Source organism: Phasianus colchicus, chromosome 5 (genome assembly GCF_987193195.1).
Source record: "Phasianus colchicus chromosome 5, bPhaCol1.hap1.1, whole genome shotgun sequence".
NCBI lineage: Eukaryota > Metazoa > Chordata > Aves > Galliformes > Phasianidae > Phasianus > Phasianus colchicus.
In genome coordinates this window covers 17,510,058-17,529,698 of record NC_143440.1, presented here as the reverse complement: position 1 = coordinate 17,529,698, position 19,641 = coordinate 17,510,058, and the positions used below count along the sequence as shown (strand labels likewise).

At 38.1% G+C, this 19,641-nt stretch overlaps 1 protein-coding gene across 9 annotated transcripts in view; it reads right to left on the bottom strand.

Moving 5' to 3' along the window:
• PPP6R3 (protein phosphatase 6 regulatory subunit 3) overlaps positions 1-19,641 on the bottom strand; it is a 52,048-nt gene that overhangs the window by 18,965 nt on the left and 13,442 nt on the right. For 5 of the 9 annotated variants that reach the window (XM_031608982.2, XM_031608979.2, XM_031608978.2 and 2 more), the window contains 13 exons: positions 14,757-14,989; positions 12,780-12,966; positions 11,962-12,099; positions 11,570-11,635; positions 11,026-11,138; positions 10,205-10,318; positions 9,412-9,541; positions 7,401-7,553; positions 5,297-5,446; positions 4,705-4,769; positions 2,834-2,949; positions 2,396-2,481; positions 1,146-1,232 (listed from right to left, as the gene is read on the bottom strand). In XM_031608982.2, the coding sequence (XP_031464842.2) occupies positions 1,146-1,232; positions 2,396-2,481; positions 2,834-2,949; positions 4,705-4,769; positions 5,297-5,446; positions 7,401-7,553; positions 9,412-9,541; positions 10,205-10,318; positions 11,026-11,138; positions 11,570-11,635; positions 11,962-12,099; positions 12,780-12,966; positions 14,757-14,983 (1,632 nt within the window). In that variant the 5' untranslated portion in view covers positions 14,984-14,989. Of the gene's footprint in view, positions 1-1,145; positions 1,233-2,395; positions 2,482-2,833; positions 2,950-4,704; positions 4,770-5,296; positions 5,447-7,400; positions 7,554-9,411; positions 9,542-10,204; positions 10,319-11,025; positions 11,139-11,569; positions 11,636-11,961; positions 12,100-12,779; positions 12,967-14,756; positions 14,990-17,799; positions 17,927-19,641 lie in introns of those variants that run through there. The other 4 variants (XM_031608975.2, XM_031608983.2, XM_031608984.2 and 1 more) reach the window with 3 other exon arrangements.

Here is a 19,641-nt window from a genome sequence, read left to right as displayed (position 1 = left end):
TGAGCTGAAAGAAATATGATTTGGATTAATATTCTAGACAAGTTGTGTGCTTTGTACAGGGCATTTATGGGTAGTCTTGCATGACAAAACTACCAACCAGCAGCTGCCTCTCTTTCACCATCCATGGAAGAGTTAAAGGAAATTTATATTGCAGACAGTATTATTAGAAAAATTCTGTCATGCTTCATAAAAATGGTACCGATGTACTCCATAATCACTCATCCCAAAAACACTCCAAATGCCATCACCATATTAAATACGGAGTTATCAATTACTATGAAAGCATTAAAGCTTCAAGGTGGACATAGCTGTGATTTAAGCTGTCAGTCTGGTGGGCCTGAAACTTCCTTACAGCCTCAGGTTTAATTTTTTCTTACATTAAATGATAAATAGCTATCTTTGAGACACTCACAAAGGAGCTCTCAAAAGCACATACTGAATCCCAAGTAAATGATCTAGCACATTAGAAATTTAGTTCAGGAAGATTTAGCTCTGTCCATCTGCCCAGTAGCAAGGGTCTACAAAGTTAAAACCATTTCAGCTGCTTGATACAATCTGTCACAGAACTGTTCTTAGCTGGCTCTTCATTTATACTGTTGTGACAACTGCAGCTCTTCACATTTTGCCTTAAACTAAAAGCATGCAACAATGTGTAGCCAATCCTCCCCCCTTCCCCACTGAAGCAAGGATCAACATGTTAAGAAAAATGTATTAACCAAGACCCAACAGAACCCCAACTCTGATTTCACAGCAATTAATATTTTCCAGAAAACAAATAATATCACCATATCAGCCTTCTACATCTAGTAAGAACAACGGTCACAGAAACTGTGTTCAGCTCAGCCAGAGAGCTAGCATAGGAAATGGCTTAGGTGTAACGAGCAGAAATCTGCATACACAGCTCCATCTCAGTTTAAAAACCTGAAGGCCTGAGAGGTCATGCTGTGTGCTAGAAGTCACATCTATGGGCTCAATAAAGTAAATGTGTATGTGAGAACACATTCTAAATAAAAGAATCTATTGCAAGCAATACAAATCTAGAAGGATTATTTCCAGGTGTTTGGTTTTTGGGTTTTCTTTTTTTTCTTTCTTTTTTTTTTTTTTAAGATAAGAACAACTTATGCAGCTAAAAGAGTTCAACTCACTTGCTGCAAAGAAGAATCCTGTGAGAAGCCAGTTTCTTTGAAGTCAATCTCATCATCACTGGAAGAATGAATGTGGCAGGTAGTAACCTATACAAAATAGAGTCATTTGCTTATTGTGTGACAATTTCAAATCCAAACAAGAAACTGAATTAGTTGCAGTTTTCTCAACTGCTATACTACATAAAACAGACCCTGACATATTTCAATATCATTAACCTATACCTGAGAGAACTTGAATCTTGTATTTTTATTGTAAGATATGTGAACTAATAGCCACTAGAAGGCTGGATTATACACAGATCTTCCTTTCCAAAGGAAAGAACACAGGAAAATGAAAAGACTGTCTCAGGTGTCTACAGTATTTGCAAAAATAAAGTTAACCAAGAAATGATTCACCTTCAAAAATTCATAATCAACGTCTGCTTACAGAAGCAAACGTGGAGTTATTACCATAGCAACAACTGTTTGAACCATTACCCTAAAAAGAAGGGACGATTTTGATCACGCAACACAGAACCAGCGGGAATGGTTTCTTCCTTAAGCAGCAGTGTGGCTGAACTTGTTCTTGGAAGTAGCTATTTTCTATCAGAACAGCACTCCGAAAGTAATTTCAGCCAGGACAGCAATTAGGCAAAGTAACAGTAGTTACAAGAAGTAAGGCTAAGTAATAGTAGTTACAGCTGAGCCTTAAGACACGCTTTATGGACAATCATTTCTATGAAGCAGATGTGGAGATGACAGCTTGCTCGGTACTGTACTACACTGCCTTATTGCACACACCCTAGAACTCCATGGTACAGATTCTCAAGTAAACATAGTTGGTTGATGTGATTTTTTTTTATTTACTGATCTTTTGACAAGAGATCCGTCTACACAAAAGCAGTGTTTAAACACAGAAAATGTAAAAACTGCACAGACACCTTCTCATGCTTCTGTAAATACAATACCACAGTCAGGACAGGCACACAACAGACAAATGACAACTTTTTCCTGAAGTATACTCTGTTTCTATGATTTCTCCTTTCATGTGTAACACTTACTTAAAAGCCACACGTTCTGGGGTGCTTTATTCTTGTATGCCTGTCATCCAGCCCTGCAATACGATTTGCAGACTGGAAGCACCTGATTTCACTCAAGCTACCTTGGTAGCCTGGCAGCAGGAAAGACTGACTGTACTAATGACAAGAAAAAACAACAACGGGGCTGAAGCAAACAGCAGACATTTTTTAATGTTAACCAACACCACTTACTAGATCCACTGTATTCCTTTTGTTAGTTTCCCCTAAAGAGCTTGTACAGAATGTTTCCCACCGCTCTCTGACCTCCTCTGGAAGCTCTAGGATAGGAAAGAGAAAAACAATGTAATACAATCAACATCACCATTTTTAATTGTTCGTTTTCTCTTATAAAACAAAGCAATCAAAAAACAAATACCAAAGGCTTATGGATGACTTCATCTAGCAAAGTAGTCCTAACTAGGCAGGCCAGCATCTCTTTACATTTACTTCAAGGAGCTTCGATACCATTCAGGTAAGTTTGAAAGAGAATTAAACATCTGTTTAAGCTAAATGTGTCAGAAATATTTTCTTTTTTAATCTAAAATCCGCCTTCTAATTTAAGTTTGATTGATTTCCTAAAGCCGTGATGCTGCAATTCACAAACAGAAATGCAAAGAGCATTAACATTACCTTTAATGAGCTGTTGGACTAGCGTGCTGTTAGGGCCCTTATCTGTACTATGCACAATACAGTTTGCTATCCTTGTCAGGTGACCCATATAGCCATGCCGTCTTCCTCCTTCAGCCCTGCAATAAACCACAGAAATGGAACTGCATGCACTCTGAGCAGCTCTGCTATTGTAGTTTGTTACAAAATATTCTACCAGAGTTAAGAACTTATACAAGACAGACAAGTTAACCTCCAAGTTCTCAAAATGTAAGAGCAGTATCCTAAAACTAGAGGTACACAAAAATACTCAATTTAAAATACAAGTGTTCAGATTACATTGAGCATCCAGAAGACTAACAGGGCTGTAACTACCAAGAAGGAAGTACAGAGCATCTGAACAGATCATTTCTGTTTTCATGTTTGTGTGTGGGGAAAAAGAATATGCTGTGTTGCCAAGATGAAGACAAAACTGACAACACATCTGTAATATTCAGAAAAACACTGCTGCTGAGAATATTTTTCAGCAATCCTATACACTCTGAGCACTCTGGTGCATTATCTGTTAGGATATTATGTAGGTCGCTCTGAAAGTAATGCTTCCTATTTATTTCCATGGAAACTAAAACAGATACAAAGAACAAATCAATTTTTTCCACACAGAAGCAGAATCAGATGTTTATACCAACAGCTTTCCCAGTAATACCACAAACACACAATAACAAATAGGTAATGAACTCTCCCACGTGGCAGGCATTAAAATCAAGACAATTCAATCAAAGAATAGTTTTAGGTTGCATGTATAGAAATGAGGAACTATCTGTTCACAATCTAGGTTAGTAGTTCTCTTATAACCTCAGGAGATAATGATGATATTTAATAGAAGTTAGGTGGGACAGCCTGATCTAACTAAGCCACAATCCCTATCAGTTGCATCCCTTTCCTTCATAACACTCTCTTCAGATATTTCAACATCCTTATTTTTAGGTCAGCTGCACTAGTCATGTATTTTCTGATTCACACCAGATAGGAATAGGACTATTTTGGGGAATGGTGCTGTTTCTCAAATAATACACCAGCAAACCAGCAACAGTATCCCAGTCAGCTAGCTCAGTATTTTCACAAGTTAGCTCTAACATTCACTGTTCAGAAATCTCCCAAGCCAAATACAAGAGCCTTCAGAGCACCATTATACCACCTCAGGTAAAGACTGGAAGGTTTTCCTCATAATACAAATTCAATTTCAGACAGTACTGGCTATCTGAAACTTACATCCTTTCCACAATCACACACTTCCAGAAGGTATTCCATTGCTGAGATCTTCGCTTTTGTTACCTGTGAGTCTGTTGCTCCCCAAAACATAATATGCTTTGACCTGTTTATTAGTTTTCAATTGCTTACTGGAGAAAAGTGTGTTTTTTCTCCCCCATTCCTTTAAAACTTCATGATACGTTTCTGTAATTGAAGGTGGGTAGACTCAACTGGCTGATGTAACATTTTACACAGTGTAGGAACTACAGACTTGGTTCTACCCCATATGTTAATGGGAAAATGTCTTCAAATGCTACCATAAAGATGGCCTAAACTTCAGGCATTACTAAAAGAGAAACTGAAGGATTCTGAAAGAAAATTCGGTACGTGTGAAAGCTTTAATCCAAATATTAACTGTCTGTAGAACTTAATTATTCCATTTACTACCAAGCAAACTGTACTTCCAAATAAGTATTTAATGCACTGCATATTTCAGGAAAGAGATGCATTTAGATGCATTTGTCTTTAAAATATTTTAAGCAAGTGTATTTGTTGGTCAGCTTAGCCTGAATTGATTGTGCATACATTTCACAATTAAAATTGTATTTAGACAACTGCAAGAAATGAGAAAATTAGTTACTCACTGCTTCTTCTCATTCATCTCCCATGCTTCAAGTATTCGTTCTATTAATTGGCACTTAAGGAAGAGCTGTGGAATAAAACGCAAAATATACTTAATAGCTGTAAAGTTAAATGGAACAACACTATGCATTTCAGAGCTGATTTTAAGAAATCCTCATGTCTTACAAGGCAACTAGTTTCATGGTTCAGGATAGATACTTGGATTAAGGGTTTCAGTGCTCAGAAGCAGCAGCCAGATCCCAGGCGGAAGCCTGAATGCTGAAACTACATTATTCTGACTTCTCTTTGATGGTAGCTGCTGAATTGCAGTAGTGAACAGACACTGAAATAACAATTTTAATTCTTAACAGTAAGAGGAACTTCAATTAAAAGGGAATTCTTGCAGCTCTACACACACTTACTCTGAAGGCAGCAAAACCCACTTTGTGGCACTCTCAGGTTTAACAACCAGAAATGACATGTTAAGAAAACAAAGACCAAAGAACTCTTAATTCTATATGAAGTAAAATTGAGTTATGTTTTATGTAAGAGTAACTGCTACCATATTGTGGGGGTAGGAATATTCAAGAAACTCCTTCCAAAAATACAACTTACATGTTTCAATAAAAGATTGTCCCCAGTGGAATCCTGATCTGTAATTGTGCCATTTTCTGTGCTTTCAAGAGGACTTGCAAGAATCAATGCAATACAGATTTCTACTTGAGTATGCAAAAAGTTATTCCACGTATACTTAAAGAACATGTCCTGAAAAAGAAATTCAATAGGGTTTATACAAAGCAGGGTCTCTTCAAACATAAGACTTACTCCAGCAAGTAATTTGAACAGCAACACAAGCAAGTTCTCCAAGTTTTGCAATAACTATCACTGTGCAAGCAAAAGTGTGATCTACAAAAAAGTTATTTCTTCTGCTTACTGCATAAGGACTATCATGCTGGATGAGAGTAAAAACTCAGCTAGAGTTAGCCTGGGGGTAACCAATAGTGCACTTTCAGACAAAGAAAGCTAAAATGATGCTCCCCATTAAATTCTGTTAGCAGCAGTCCCTGAGAAAGTAATGCCACTTATGACCTTTTTAGCCGTGAACTTTTTTTTTTTTGAGTTCACCACAGACTTTTAGTGCCTCCAATATCCTTCAGTGACATGCTTCTGTCCTTATTGAGACACTTTACAAGAAATTACATCTAACTGCATTGAATCTACTATCTATACTAGTTTCATTCTTCTCTTACAGAAAGCTGTCTCAGATAATCCAGATGCAATTTGGTGTTGTTTAATGCTTCACACAAGACAAATACTGAGGTTGACAGATCATGAATTGTGTTCATCTAGTCATGTTCCTAGCTTGTCACAGATCTCCTTTTAAGCATCAGATTTTACTTTTTTCTTTTTTCCAAACTTTATGTCCAGCCACTTTAGACTATTTCTGACTACAAAACTCAAATGATTGCTGTCCCAGGAAAACAAGATTAGTAATGGAAATACATGCAGCGATGGAAGGAGCATTAAATAACATAATTCAAGCCTCATTCAAGCTACATCTAAAGAACCTAACAGCTCCCCTTCAGCTCTCCTAAACTAATGACACCCTTGTCTAAAACTAAGCTACTGATGTGAACAATTACTATTCCTAATAAGATCTATGCAGCAAAGTACATGTTGTTTCAGAAACACCATGAAGCACTGAAGTTCAAGGCAGGCACCACTGGTTTTCCTTAAAAGAAATCTGTAACTGAAAAGCATGTTCAAACTCACTGAATTTAGTTGTTTTTTTTTTCCTAAACCTACTCATAAGAACAATCAAACATTCACAGCACATGTATTCCCTTAGATAACAGGAATCCATTTCAGAATGAAGTTAGCTATTTCTATACACTTTAATGCCTGCCTGCAATCCCAGGCTGGATAGAGAAATGGAGATGGAGACACTGAGAAGACAACAAAACTACAGATACTTCAGTTGAAGGAAAGATTTTAGATTAAATCAATCTGAGGCTGAAAAATATTAATATTTTAAACTTTGCAATTACCTGTTTAGAATCAGAAGCTTTCATCATATTCTGATACTACAATATGAATTCCGGCATGTTTTGCAAAGTTTTTGTTAACTGATCTCAAAATTGGAACACTTTGGTCAACCTAAGAATTTCCCTGCTGCAGTAGAAGAGTGAGGTGGGAAGTAGTCAAAGCAGAGATGGCAGATTAGCAAAAAACAGGGAGCTCATTAACTACAAGTTTCTTGAGCAACATTTTGCTTGCAGTTTTGAAATTCTATAAGCTACCAACAGTAACTTGTCCCTTTACAAGAAGGCACTGAGATAGCATATAGGGTGCTACACATTAGAAGAGGGACAGAGAAATTGAGGAACTAGCTCAGCAAAAGAATGACAGGGAAGCTTTGAACACAGCTGAAAACTCAAGCACATAGAGCTGAAAAAATAAGCTTAAGAAAACCAGTCCAAGAGAATCATGCAGATTTACGAAGGTGGAAAGAGTAAGATGAGCAGGAATGATCAGAGGAAAGAAAATGCTAACTTCAAACAAACACATTTAACAGTAAAACTAGAAATTGAAAGCTGTCAGTGCAATAGAAGCTACAAAACAAGTTGAAAAGCTGGAAACGATATCATACCTGCATCAACAAAGATCAAAAAAGTCCTTATTAGCAACTCACAAAAGTAAGGCAGCATGAAGTTCTTACCAGTATAACTCCTATGCTGTTTAGTTCTATAAGCTCCTGATTCACACTGCTTGTATTTGTCTGTAGGAGGCTAGATATTAATCTAATCACATTTAAACGTGTGTTCCCCACAGGTGGATCCAATACACCCCACGTTGTCTTCATGACACTTTTCTGGAAAAAAAATTAAAGAGGCACAGAATCATTCAAATTTTATATTAAAAAACAGCAGAAAAATAAACCCCAAACAGCTCATTACTATTATGCACAAAAATTGCAGGAAAGCAGTTTTAAATCCTGAAAACTAAAGCTTATTTCAACTCTACCTATAGACAAGGAGCAATGGAAAACAGCCAAATAAAAGCAAAGACACTAAAAATTGCTTGGTAGCTACAGAATATTGGAACAGATGCATTCCACAAGAAGGAGTAGGAAATACACTTCTCACTCATTAATCCACATACTGAGTTACAGTCTGCATTACTATAGTACTCGAAAACAGCTAGGTGGACAGTCTCTAAACACACATTATGCCTCAGCAATCCTGATTTCATTTACATGATTTCAAAAGTTTCTCTTGGTGCATTCTTCTAATGTTATAAACAAAACAGGCTCCATCCATGGTGTCCTAATGAGTTACTTCCATCAGCAACAACCTCCTTCCATGCACTAACAGGTCTTCACTTTACAATATGTGCCATAGCTTTTACATCAAAGTTTTAGCTGGCTGCCAGATCAGACGTGCTATCACACAATTAATTATCAGCCAATCAGAGAAATCTAGTATTGACTACTCCAAGAGAAAAGTCTAGTAGCAACAACTATGCCACGAGCAAGGTGAAGTTATGAAGATCTCTTTCTTCCTATATTAAAGTACTTAGAGAAGCAGGCCACAACGAAGCGTACTGCCTTCTACAATGACTAACTTTATTTTTTGTCTAACTATTACTTCTCCCTTGTGTCAAAACTGACTGACATCACATTAGGTCATTCAGCCCAGTCTTTAACGCAAAATTTAAGGGCACGGATACAAAAAGGTGCTCATTTCACTAGTGCTTAAAGAAAGCAGACTTGATAACTTCATTAGATGATTTATTTAAATGCTCAGCATTCCAAACATTGTTGGCAAATACATTCAGATCTATGTTGAACTAAAAGCAATGTATCTTGCCACATTGTTTATTTCAAATCAAGACAATTTCTTTGTATTTTTCAACTCTTCTGCACTTGAATATCTGAGGTCTCATCTCTTCTAGGCTACAACAGCCTTTACCACTACCTTTTTCCCCCCCATCACCCTCATCCCAACTCATTCCTTTTATCTGACCTTTTATAAACTCCTGATGGCAATTTTAACTCTCATTCTCAGGTCTGTTTCTCCTACAGACTGTAGCACCCTGACCTGAACCATGCTCCAACTGAAATCCTACTGGTAATAATTGTATGGGGAAAAAAAAGCACAGATAAAATATCTATTCATACAGCTGGTTGTATGTATCTTTAGCAACAGCATGATATGGGTATGTTGCTTATCATAAAAAAAAGTTGAACAAAGCAGTATTCAGTATGCTTGGAGTGCATGGTACACGCAAAAGAGCTGGTCTACTCTTAGACCTGCACAAGTCTAGAAGAACTCCGCACAGCCAACACGAGGCCTGCACAAGTTCCTGACAACTGAGGCAGCCAGAATCCTTGTTCCCTATTCAGATAGGATTTATGGGGCTGAAAACAGTACTGACTGCCAAAAATAGAAAGAAAAATCTTATTTCCTTGCTTTCAGAAGGAAGTAATCATCAAGGCTACTTGCCAACTGAATAGAGTTTAAGCTGGAAAAGTGTATCAATTAGCAAAAAATATTGGCTCAGAGACAAATATAATGAATAGAAAAGGTCACAAGAAACAGGGAAGGAACCTGGGCTCTTGCCTGAAATTTGTCAGACAAACTAGGCTTTGTTCTTGAAACCCAACTAAAATACAATCACGCAGTGACAGTCTTGCTTCAAATTCTTTGACAACATAATGTTTCACTTACTTTTGGAGGCTCAAGTAGGAGTTCATGGAAGGATGAAAGTCGTGCTTTTATGGCTTCTAGAACACTTTTATTGACAGAATACGTTGAATTGCTCATGCCTGGAGGACAGATCTCTATATGGCCTTCAAATCTAAAGCACACAAGCCATGTCTGATTATTAACACCAAAACTAGTTCTAAAACAACACTAAGGCATAATTTTCAGCATCACTATTTTGAAGACATAAACAGAATGAAGAAGAGAGCAAGAACATGATCTTACAAATATAAAATCAAGCACAAACTTATGGTGGAGCAAGATTCTTCCAAACGCTAGACCTAAGGTACCTACGTGTATCACATTTGAGATGTCCAGCATGGTTTTCAGCTGCTGATAGACTATTACAGCTGCTATATTCCCTCTTCTGTGAGGAAGAGCTTCACTTGTCTATTAAACAATCAAACCTCTGTTCACTAGTTTCTCAAAGTGAAGTTGTAATAGAATTCTAAATAACTTTTTTTTTGAGGAAGTTAATATCCAATTGCTACACTGTACATAGGTGCTCTATTCCTTGTTTCTAGGAAAAAAAAAAGATGAAATGAAACGAGTCTGATCTGTCAAGTGGCAAGTTCCAAGAAAAAAAACCTGCAGAAAAATCAGTCATTTGGGGAACTGATCGATACTGGCATTATTACACATGGCTCTTTGTTTCACTTCAGCTGTGATAGACCACTAAAACATTTCAGTCAAGGACACAGAAGGCATTTCAGCAGTTGAGTTAAAGTAAGCAGGCATAAGTAATAAGAACACTTACGTCTGTCGTCTTGTCTCAAGCAAGGTCAGTAATATTTGGATTGCACTGACTATTGCAGATTCATTTTTTTCTTTATGAAAAATATTAGACAGCAGCTGCTCAATGATTTCTCGTCTGAAAACAAAGCACTGCCATCAGACACAACAGTTCTTTATGACACAGTTATCACAGAAAACTAGTTACTGTTTGCTCATGTCAAATTAACGAACAGGATAAAGTGAAATATTATTTCAAGCTATTAGGTGTTGTTACCACAATCACCTCCATCATTACCACCACAGTAAGATTTCCCTACTCCTCCTGATCTTGTTTGGTTTTAAATCTGACAATCAATATGATAGAAAAGGATAGATTGCACTCAGACCAAAAGACCACTTCACCATGTCACACAGCCACAAACCTAACCCTAGAACCAGCAAAACAAAGGCGATAGACAGAAATCTTCTCAAGTACAATCAAACACTTAGATTAACTTAAAATAACAGATCAAAGCCAAAGTTCCCAACGTATATTCTGCACTGTATCAAGCTGACCTCTATATGTTCAATCCCATTAACTCTGACAGAGCAGGAAATATCCTAGTCTAACATCCCGTAGTCAGAAGCAATGTACAAGAATGGGACAAAATGTTAAGAGAAGCCATCAGGGAATTCATCCAGGTGAGCTGTGCTTATTTGCGAAGCTATTTTAAATTATACAGATAATAACAGGCAGTTAGGAAAAGTGGAGCTTGCAATTCCAAAGCTTTTAAAGGACAAATGTTAAATACTGCTCTGATTAACTGAAAAAAAAAATATCAGAAATTGGGCAAACCAGCTTACTTCTCTAGACTTGCAAGCAGGGGATCTGGTTCTGAGCTGTTTTGTACTTGTAACATCTGATCTCTGCTTAAACGAATAATTTCACAGAGTGACTGTGATGCATTTGAATGTCTCTGGAACAGAAAAATATAGCATCATTAGATTAATAACATGGCAGAGTAGAATTCCTCATTAAAATAACCTGCAAAACTGACAGTCTTTTCTACCACAAAACACTTTAGACAACTATACTATGCCATATCTAAATCTTAACAAGACAAAAAGCTTTTGGTATCAAAAGTATTTTCAGTACTAAAAAGGCAGAACATTAGAGCTGAATACTCAAAATAACATTTACTCTACACTGTGCTTTGACCCAATCCAATACACTCTGCAAATCCCAAAGAAAGAGGGGAAAAAAAGCAAGCCCTTCCCAAGCACAAACTACTACACTATTAAATACTGGAGTTAGCTTGCTGAAAATAAACAAGCAGAAAACAGTCCAACTAGAAGAGTTCTAACACTACCGTACAGCAATCAAAAAGAACATCAGACCAATACTTACATCTTCATCTTGAGATGGATGTACAATTTCTACAAGCCGTTGGATAATCCTCTCTTCATTTAGCCACTGTAAAAGCATTTGTGGACATTGGTAAGAATGTCCAAGTGAATGAATTTAATCGAGGGAATTAAAAGTAGTTTGAAAAGTGCCCTGAGTCATGCTGTTGATATTTCTAAACAAGGATTAACAGCACTTCAGAGAAAAAGGACAGAAGCAAAATTAAGAGTTCATGAAGACATGTAAAACAAACAAACCCACAGCCTTTGATAATCTCTTCCCAAAATGCCTAGCAGGGTGTTACGGGTCAAAACAGTATAAGCAGTCTTAACAGGTTATGAAGTATTTTTTGACAGTTCAGAAGTCAGACAAAAACTGTGGCAAGTTTTACTCACATTCAACACTTCTTGCCTGGGCTGTGGAGGTTCTATGCAAGTCAGTAGCCTGAGCAGCAAGTCCATGATAGCAGAGGTCCCTATGTGCTTAATAACGAGGTCTACAAAATCATGTTTCTTCTTTAAAAAATCCACAATCTAGAAATGAACAAAGCAGCTTACATTTGCTTACCTGTATTTTACATGGTAAATTACACTAACCAGATTTAGTTCCTCTCACTCACTAAAAAGAGATAAGTAACTTCTTAAACATTTCCACCTCTTAAAGCCAGAAGATAAAAAGGCACACACACACACACACACACACACACAGAGTAGCAACAGTGGCACAAGACAGATCCACCTATGTGCACATTTTGAGCCTCCTTTCAAAACCAGCTTTTTTGGTACGAGGTTCCCCCACACCTGGCTCAAAAAGCAAAGTGGGACACAGCAAGACCTCAACGTAATATGCTTTCAAGCAAATATAGAAATTACTAAAATAAAAGCACAGCAGGCAGTCACAAACTTAACTTGCTCAGGTAGCACAGCCAGATATGCCAGCTATTACTGCAGGGCACCATGAACACACAAGTACTACTTCTGAACAAGGACTTAAATGTCTCACCCTTTTCTATGACAGTTCTTCATAGAAGACCCCTCCCCACCAACTGTATTCATTTACCCATGACTCCAACAGCACAGCAATTTAATACTAACATCACCATGCAAATACTGACATAAGCCAAGAGGTAAGCACTCACACAAAGGCAGTTCACTCGCTCAAACAGCTCATGCAAATCCAAAGCTGTTAAACTGGAGAGCTTTTAATCATTTACCTGTTCTGGTTTTCTGCTTATGAGAATACTTAGCACCTTGCTGAAGAAACTGGCAAGTAAAGGGTTTAGAGGAGATTCATTTAAGAGGAAGCTGTACAGTTTCATAAGTAAAGATTCTTCTTCTCCCAGCCTATCATTGATCTGTGAGACATCTGAAGTGAGCAGCTCACAAGATATGTTTGGATATCTGCAAAAAAGGAAAGAAGTGTGTATATAATCTGTAAGTCATTCATACTTCAAAGAAATACATATCCAATCAGAACCTAATAGGGCTTCTAATAAGATCAATTTTTCAAGCATGATAGCTCCGCACTAATTACAAAAAAGCAAACTATTGCAAGGTAACATAACTGTACATTCAAAGAATCATAGGATGACCAGGGTTGGAAGGGACCTCCAGGATCATGAATCTCTAACTGTCATACACAGGGCCAGCAACCTCCTCATTTAATACTAGACCAGGCTGCCCAGGGCCCCATCCAATCTGACCTTGAACACCGGGCATCCACAACCTCTCTGGGCAGATGTTCCAGCACCTCACCACTCTCTCTGTAAAGAATTTCCCCTTGACATCCAACCTAAATCTTCCCTCCCTCAACTTAAAACCATTTCCCCTTGTCCTGCAGTTATCTACCCTTTGAAAGAGTTGATTACCCACCTATTTGTAGGCTCCCTATAGGTACTGAAAGGCTGCAATGAGGTCACCTTGCAGCCTTCTTTTCAGCTACAGACTGTGTTCTTTCATTTAGAAAACAGACTACTATGACCTCCAGGTGCAACAGGACAGCACCAGGGAAGTGGGGAAAGAGCATACTTTCATTTTAAAAATCTTCTACTTTTATTTTAAAATCTTCTGTTAAATTAATCTGTTCAAATACTGAGATTTCAGTTTTTTCCTCCTCTTCCCCCCCCACCCCCATGAATAGGAAAACATTAGCTGCCAAGAAATTAAGTAGGCTGCTAACAGCAGATTGATACCTGTGAGGAAGCAGTAGGTTTGTCCCTTTCTAGTAAACAAGGCTTACATTAAAAAAAAAAAATCAATGCCAATAGTTTCAGGATTACTCTCTCTATACCTACTGCAACTGAAGAGGCTCATTACCTCTACCCGAAGTCTGATAAAGCCTGCAAAACTAGTTAATACTATCAAATACAGGAAACTATTGGGTTTGATGGTCTCTTAGCTTAATTACTCAGTGTCCTGAACTGAACTTCTGGCCTTCACTCACACTAAAGATAGTTATGACAGCACCAGCAATTTAAAGCTTATAAACATAAAAGGTACTGCTATTTCAAAGTCAGCTAGAAACACAGGAGGTTTGGTTTGTCAGAAAGAGAAGTGCTGCAACTAAAAGAGTACTCTATTTCACATTAAATTTTGCCTTCTATTTTAAGAAAGGCAAGCTTTCTGCACAGACAGCCCTAAAAGAGGCCAAAATTGGTAGAAGTGCCTTTATATAAATTGACAGATTGAGTGTTGAGTTTGAACATTCTCAACAAACTAGCAAGAGTCATGGCCATACTCAGTTCTAACAGTTCTAGCTCTGCAAAGGAAAACACCAGCAATTAGATAGTCAGCGTATTCTTCCAAGGAGTGCTACAGACTTTCTAAAATGCATCCCCCAAACAGCTTACTAATCATTAATAAAACAAGGCTAACCACCTAACTGAATTAAGCAAATACAGATTCACTCAAGTACCTTTCATCACATTAAAAAAAATGAAAGATTTTTCATCTAAGTTCTGATTATTTTACTTAGCATTTCTTTGAGGGGTCCCTGCTCAGAAAACATGCAAACATCAGAATGATTTAAATAAAAGTTCTACAAGTCTCTTGAAAAAACAAGCTCAAAGTTTAACAGCATTGTACTAAAGAACAGCATGCAGAAATGCAAACATACTACCAGATTAACACTGAAGTATGTCACCTCTCTTTCTACATTCCTAAGTCCCTCAACCCCCTAGAAGTTCTCCTACTTGTATCGTATTTTTTCATCCATGTCTTGAGGTGGTTCTTCGATAATGAATGAAACCAAGTCTTCCAAGCATTCTGACTTCAACAGAAACTCGATAAGTTTGCGATTCTGAGCCTTGCACTCCTGCAGGACGTCCTCCTCATCCATCAACTCCTTCAGTGTTACATCTTCTCTTTCTAGAAGTGTATCTATGTGGGATGACGAATGGAGATCAAATTTCCAAAACATGCTGGTCTGGATAAAGAGAACATAACAAAGCATTAGTTTCACACACGTATTTAAGCACTATTAGCAGAAACAATTCACAGTACTACCTCATAGCTTCTAACCCCAAAGGCATCTGCACACATAGAAATGTTCTAGAACTTGAACAATACACAGCAGCAGACGCTTAAAGACCATCACAGAGCTACTAAGTCATATGTGATTAAAAAAGACTGAATGTTCTGTAGCAAGTTTTATACCTTCAGCAATTGCCAGTATTTGAACTCTGGAAGTCAGCCAGCTCTGGGGTTTTTACTTACATTTGCTCTTGCCACTCTGATCTACACCCCAATTCTCAAACTCAGAACTATCTGCTCAGCGATGACTAGATCTGGTAGACAATAAAGGGGGCAAAGCATAAGCATACCAGCGTGCCACCTCTGTCACTGAAAAGAATATCTCCAAAGGTACAAGAATTATAACCATTTAACTTGTGGGCAGCACACACCAAAAGCACTGGAGCTGACATCAGTGCAAGGCCTACTGTTTCACTGCACCTCCTCTCCACAAACTTGAAACAAGAAGTGGAAGAACAAAGGACAGTAAAATCTCTTATGCAGATGCCTGAAAAGACAGCATCCCCAAGCAAGCACTACGGAAGACTAATATAGGTAAAAGCAGTTTAACTTTTCCTTCTAGAAAGGCTTTGAGTACTTCCTGTTAATTTTGTTTCTCTAAGAGAGCTTGCAAGCAGTTGCAAAACAGAGCATCAACTAGCCCTGTATGAAAGCAGAATTTGAGCAGATGGATTGAAAGACATGCTAGAGATCAGTAAGAAGAGCAGCTTTTTCCCTGCAGCTGGAAGCAGCATGGTTTTAAGCAGTACTCAGAAAAGAAAAACTTTTTTGCTCCTTTAGTAACTGTCTTCCAAGTGTGAAGGCTTAATCATTAATGGTGAAAATGAATGACAGTGTTAGCTGTGTGGACATGAGGCTATTGCAGAGAACATAGGTAAGCAGTACTATTTGAGCAAAAACACTTTTACAAGCTGCAGTCTTAATGAAGAAGGTGCAAGTTTATCTACAACAATTAAACCATGCCTTTGGCATATAAACTCTTATGATCACCTACAACATTTAAAACAAATACTTAATTCTTACATAAATTAAAGGGTAGATAGACAGCCATCTAACAAGGAAGGCTGAGGAAAGGACAGAGGCATTTAGTGCCTTCTTTGAGCTCAGTCTTCAATAACAATAGATCTTGGGCAGCCCAGTCCTCAGAATCAGAAGACTGTAATTAGGGAAGCAGCGACTTTCCATTTGTGGTCACTGAAATTTCAAGGGACCAGTGTATCAGCTCAGCATAAGTCCACAGGGCCTGACAGGATTCACCCAGAGGGAGTTAAACAAACGCTGTGGCTGGACTCTTCTCAACAATTTACCAAAGGCTTTGGTGGTCTCTGCTGACTGGAAGCTAGCCAGCATTAGACTCACCTGCAAAAAGGGGCATGAGAGAAGTTCCAATAAACTGCTGCCCTGTTAGCCTAACCTCAGCACCTGCAGAAGCTTCAGAGATGATCACTCTCGTGGCAACTGAAAGTCAGTTGAAGAATAAAGCTATGATAAGGCACAGTCAATATGAGTTAATGAAGAAGTAGTCTTGCCTTACTACTTTGATCACATTTTATGTGAAGGTCCACTTGGGGGATGAAAGAAAGGCAGTGGACATCCATCTGGATTTTAATAAGGCTTTTGATAGCATCCCTCACAGCATCCTTCTGGAAATACTGTTCAAAATGGACATTAAGAACAACTTCATTACCATGAGAGTGTTCAAACACTGGAACAGGGATGGTGGATGCCCTGCGCCTGTCAACATTCAAGAGGCATTTGGACCATGCCCTCATTTCTTTAACCCTTTGGTTAGGCCTGAAGTGGTCAGATAGTTGGAACAGATCATCTTCTGAAGGTCTCTTCTATATGAACTGTTCTATTCAGACAGCATCAAGCATTTCTCTCTTACGTTTAAATGGATTCAGCATGCCTACCATAACTGCTCAAACAACAAGGTGTCAAATTTTGTCACCACAGCCACTGAAGTGCTGAGAAATCCATGCATCTAGCAAAACCTCATTAGCAAGACTTCCAATACTTAGCTTAAAGATTAGAATAAGCCTGGTATACTCACTACAGCCATGTTTCAATTGCTTTTAAGGTTTCCCTTGTTGTGTTAATTATGTGCTGATCACTTCTTACGCCTTACTTTGCTTAGGATTTTGTCAGGAGTTTTAGGCATAAATAACTGCCCCAGATTACACAGCTTCCTGTTTAAACTTACAGGAGTAAAATAAAAAAAATCATTCAAGAAAAAGTACAGACAGTTTAATTGCAGTTTTAGTATTACAAGTGTCCATGCAGTGATTAGGTGGATAAAAAATACTAACAATTTCGAAGGAAAATACATCTTACAAGTAGATGTCAAAAGCACTTGATTTCACATCATCTTAAATCAAATTACACAAAGTTATTAAAAACACTGGCTTATGATTATTTAGGCTACACACAGACTCACTGGGAGCAATTAAACTAGTGCATTATTAAAGGCACAGAATATTTTCTTCCTTAAGCCTCTAATAAGTAGATCAAATCCCTCCCCTTGCCCCATTTAGTGAAAGTAGCATCTTTGCAAGTAACCACTACCAACCAATGCTAATTCCAGACAGAAATCCGTCTGCAGTGATTAAAGTTCATTTCAGTAGCTTCAAAGCATTTTTCAGTTACTCACTTCAAGAGAAATTTAACAATAGAAAACAGCAACAACAAAAAAAAGAGGCATACTACTGCAAGCATGTTACTGCGTTATTTCCCAAACTGTCTCCCAGGCAAGCTCTTTTAGGGATGCTCCCCCAGCATGTCAGGTGCCGGCCGGAGATTATTCCATCACTTTTCAACAGGAGCCCAGGTCCTTTGGAATAAGGAAAAATAAACACCATAAAATGTGCAAGTGAGGAATTCCAGGAACCCCAGAGATCATCTTCTACAGGCGTTAACACTGACAATCATCTAAGAACAGCCTGTCACAGTTCCAAATGGAAGTTACCAAACCAAGTTTGTTCTTCCCATAGCCTACTTTTCCACCCTCTCCCCCAAACCTCACCAATTCTCAGTTATTTTCATGTTTTTTCAAACTTCAGTCTGATTAACAGAGGTAGAGAATTAGAATCTGTCCACTAATCAGAAGGAGGCACCTTCCAGCTGTGCTTCTCACCACAGTTCACTATCTGCTAATTAATCATCAGCTCCAAAGGTCAGGTGGGTTCTACTACTCAACTTCAGCTCTGATACCAGCAGCAAAATCACAATGTTGGTTCAACAACAGATGGAAAAGACTGCCAAATCTTAACCGTGCTTTACATACTGTGGGACAGCACTAAAAACTCCCAGACACGGAAGAAAAATTGTATTCAAGATGGCAAAATGATTGCAGGTACTTCTCCCATAACATTTAGTCAGCTTCCCATTGTCTCTGAAAGCTCCCAGCAAGACAGACCGGCAAACTTCTGATTTATCTAAGCATTTCCTCAGATAGTTCACACCAACTTGATACAAATTATAACAATCAAAGGTACTATGTAGCATTTGTGACCAAAAAAAAAAAAATCTGACTTCTTCCTGCAGTTAATACTGTAACAGATTCTTCTCCAAATGAATCATGGAAGAGCAGTCCATATAGTTAGTACCTGACTTAAAACCTGTAACAAAAGAAAGCCCTTGATAAACTGATGAAGTTCTCCACTCTTCTGAGCCACAGGTAACTGAAATTCTTAACTGAGAGAAAATAAAGCTTACAAGTGCTCCTTCCCCAAACCCTCATATCTTTTGTCCACAACAGGTGAAAACAGCACGTTGTGTTCTGTTTAACAGGAACAAGGCTGTGGGTGCCTCCAGAGGCCAAACGCTCAGCTGAGATCTCCAGGAGAACAAAACTTGTGGATGTAACAAGTTTCTCCACAGTTTCCAGTAGATGTAGCAGTCAAACACCTTTCCTGAATGCAGACATCTCTTGCTCTCAGTCTATAAAATGAACACAAATTCTAGACAGATATGCCCCTGCAAGGATAATTTTGGGGACTGTCTCCTGCCTTGAATCTTTTAAAGAAGTGTATTTCATAAAGACTGTTTAGGTGATCTGCTCATTTAATTTCTGGACTTTTACATATCATACACAGGTGAATCTTTAACCAAGAGTTACCTCCAGCTTGGCAGCTCATACTTGTGGTACCTACAAGCAGATGTGGCCATCTGAACCAGCACAGAAACAAAACTAAAAGGACTTCATGCATTCAGCTGAAAGCTGTATCAGGTACGATGTTTTACTTGACAGCTGAATGTGTTAAAAGCAGATACCCAGAGCTTCCATCAAGAACTTCACACGTTTTTGCAGCAATAAACAGTTAACATGAGAATTTTCAAGTCCATTGAGCATCAAGCTGAAGCTTCTGCAGTGTTTTGTGACCCTAAGAAATGCTACACAGAGTAATAAGGGTTGTGTTGCCAAGTACTGAACTGAGAACACAACAACTTCTTCATATGTAGTTCAAGAGCACAGGAAAAATCAGTTTTGCACCAAAAAACTTTCCTATGATTAAACACATCCTAAGTTAAGTAGGATATTTCAAT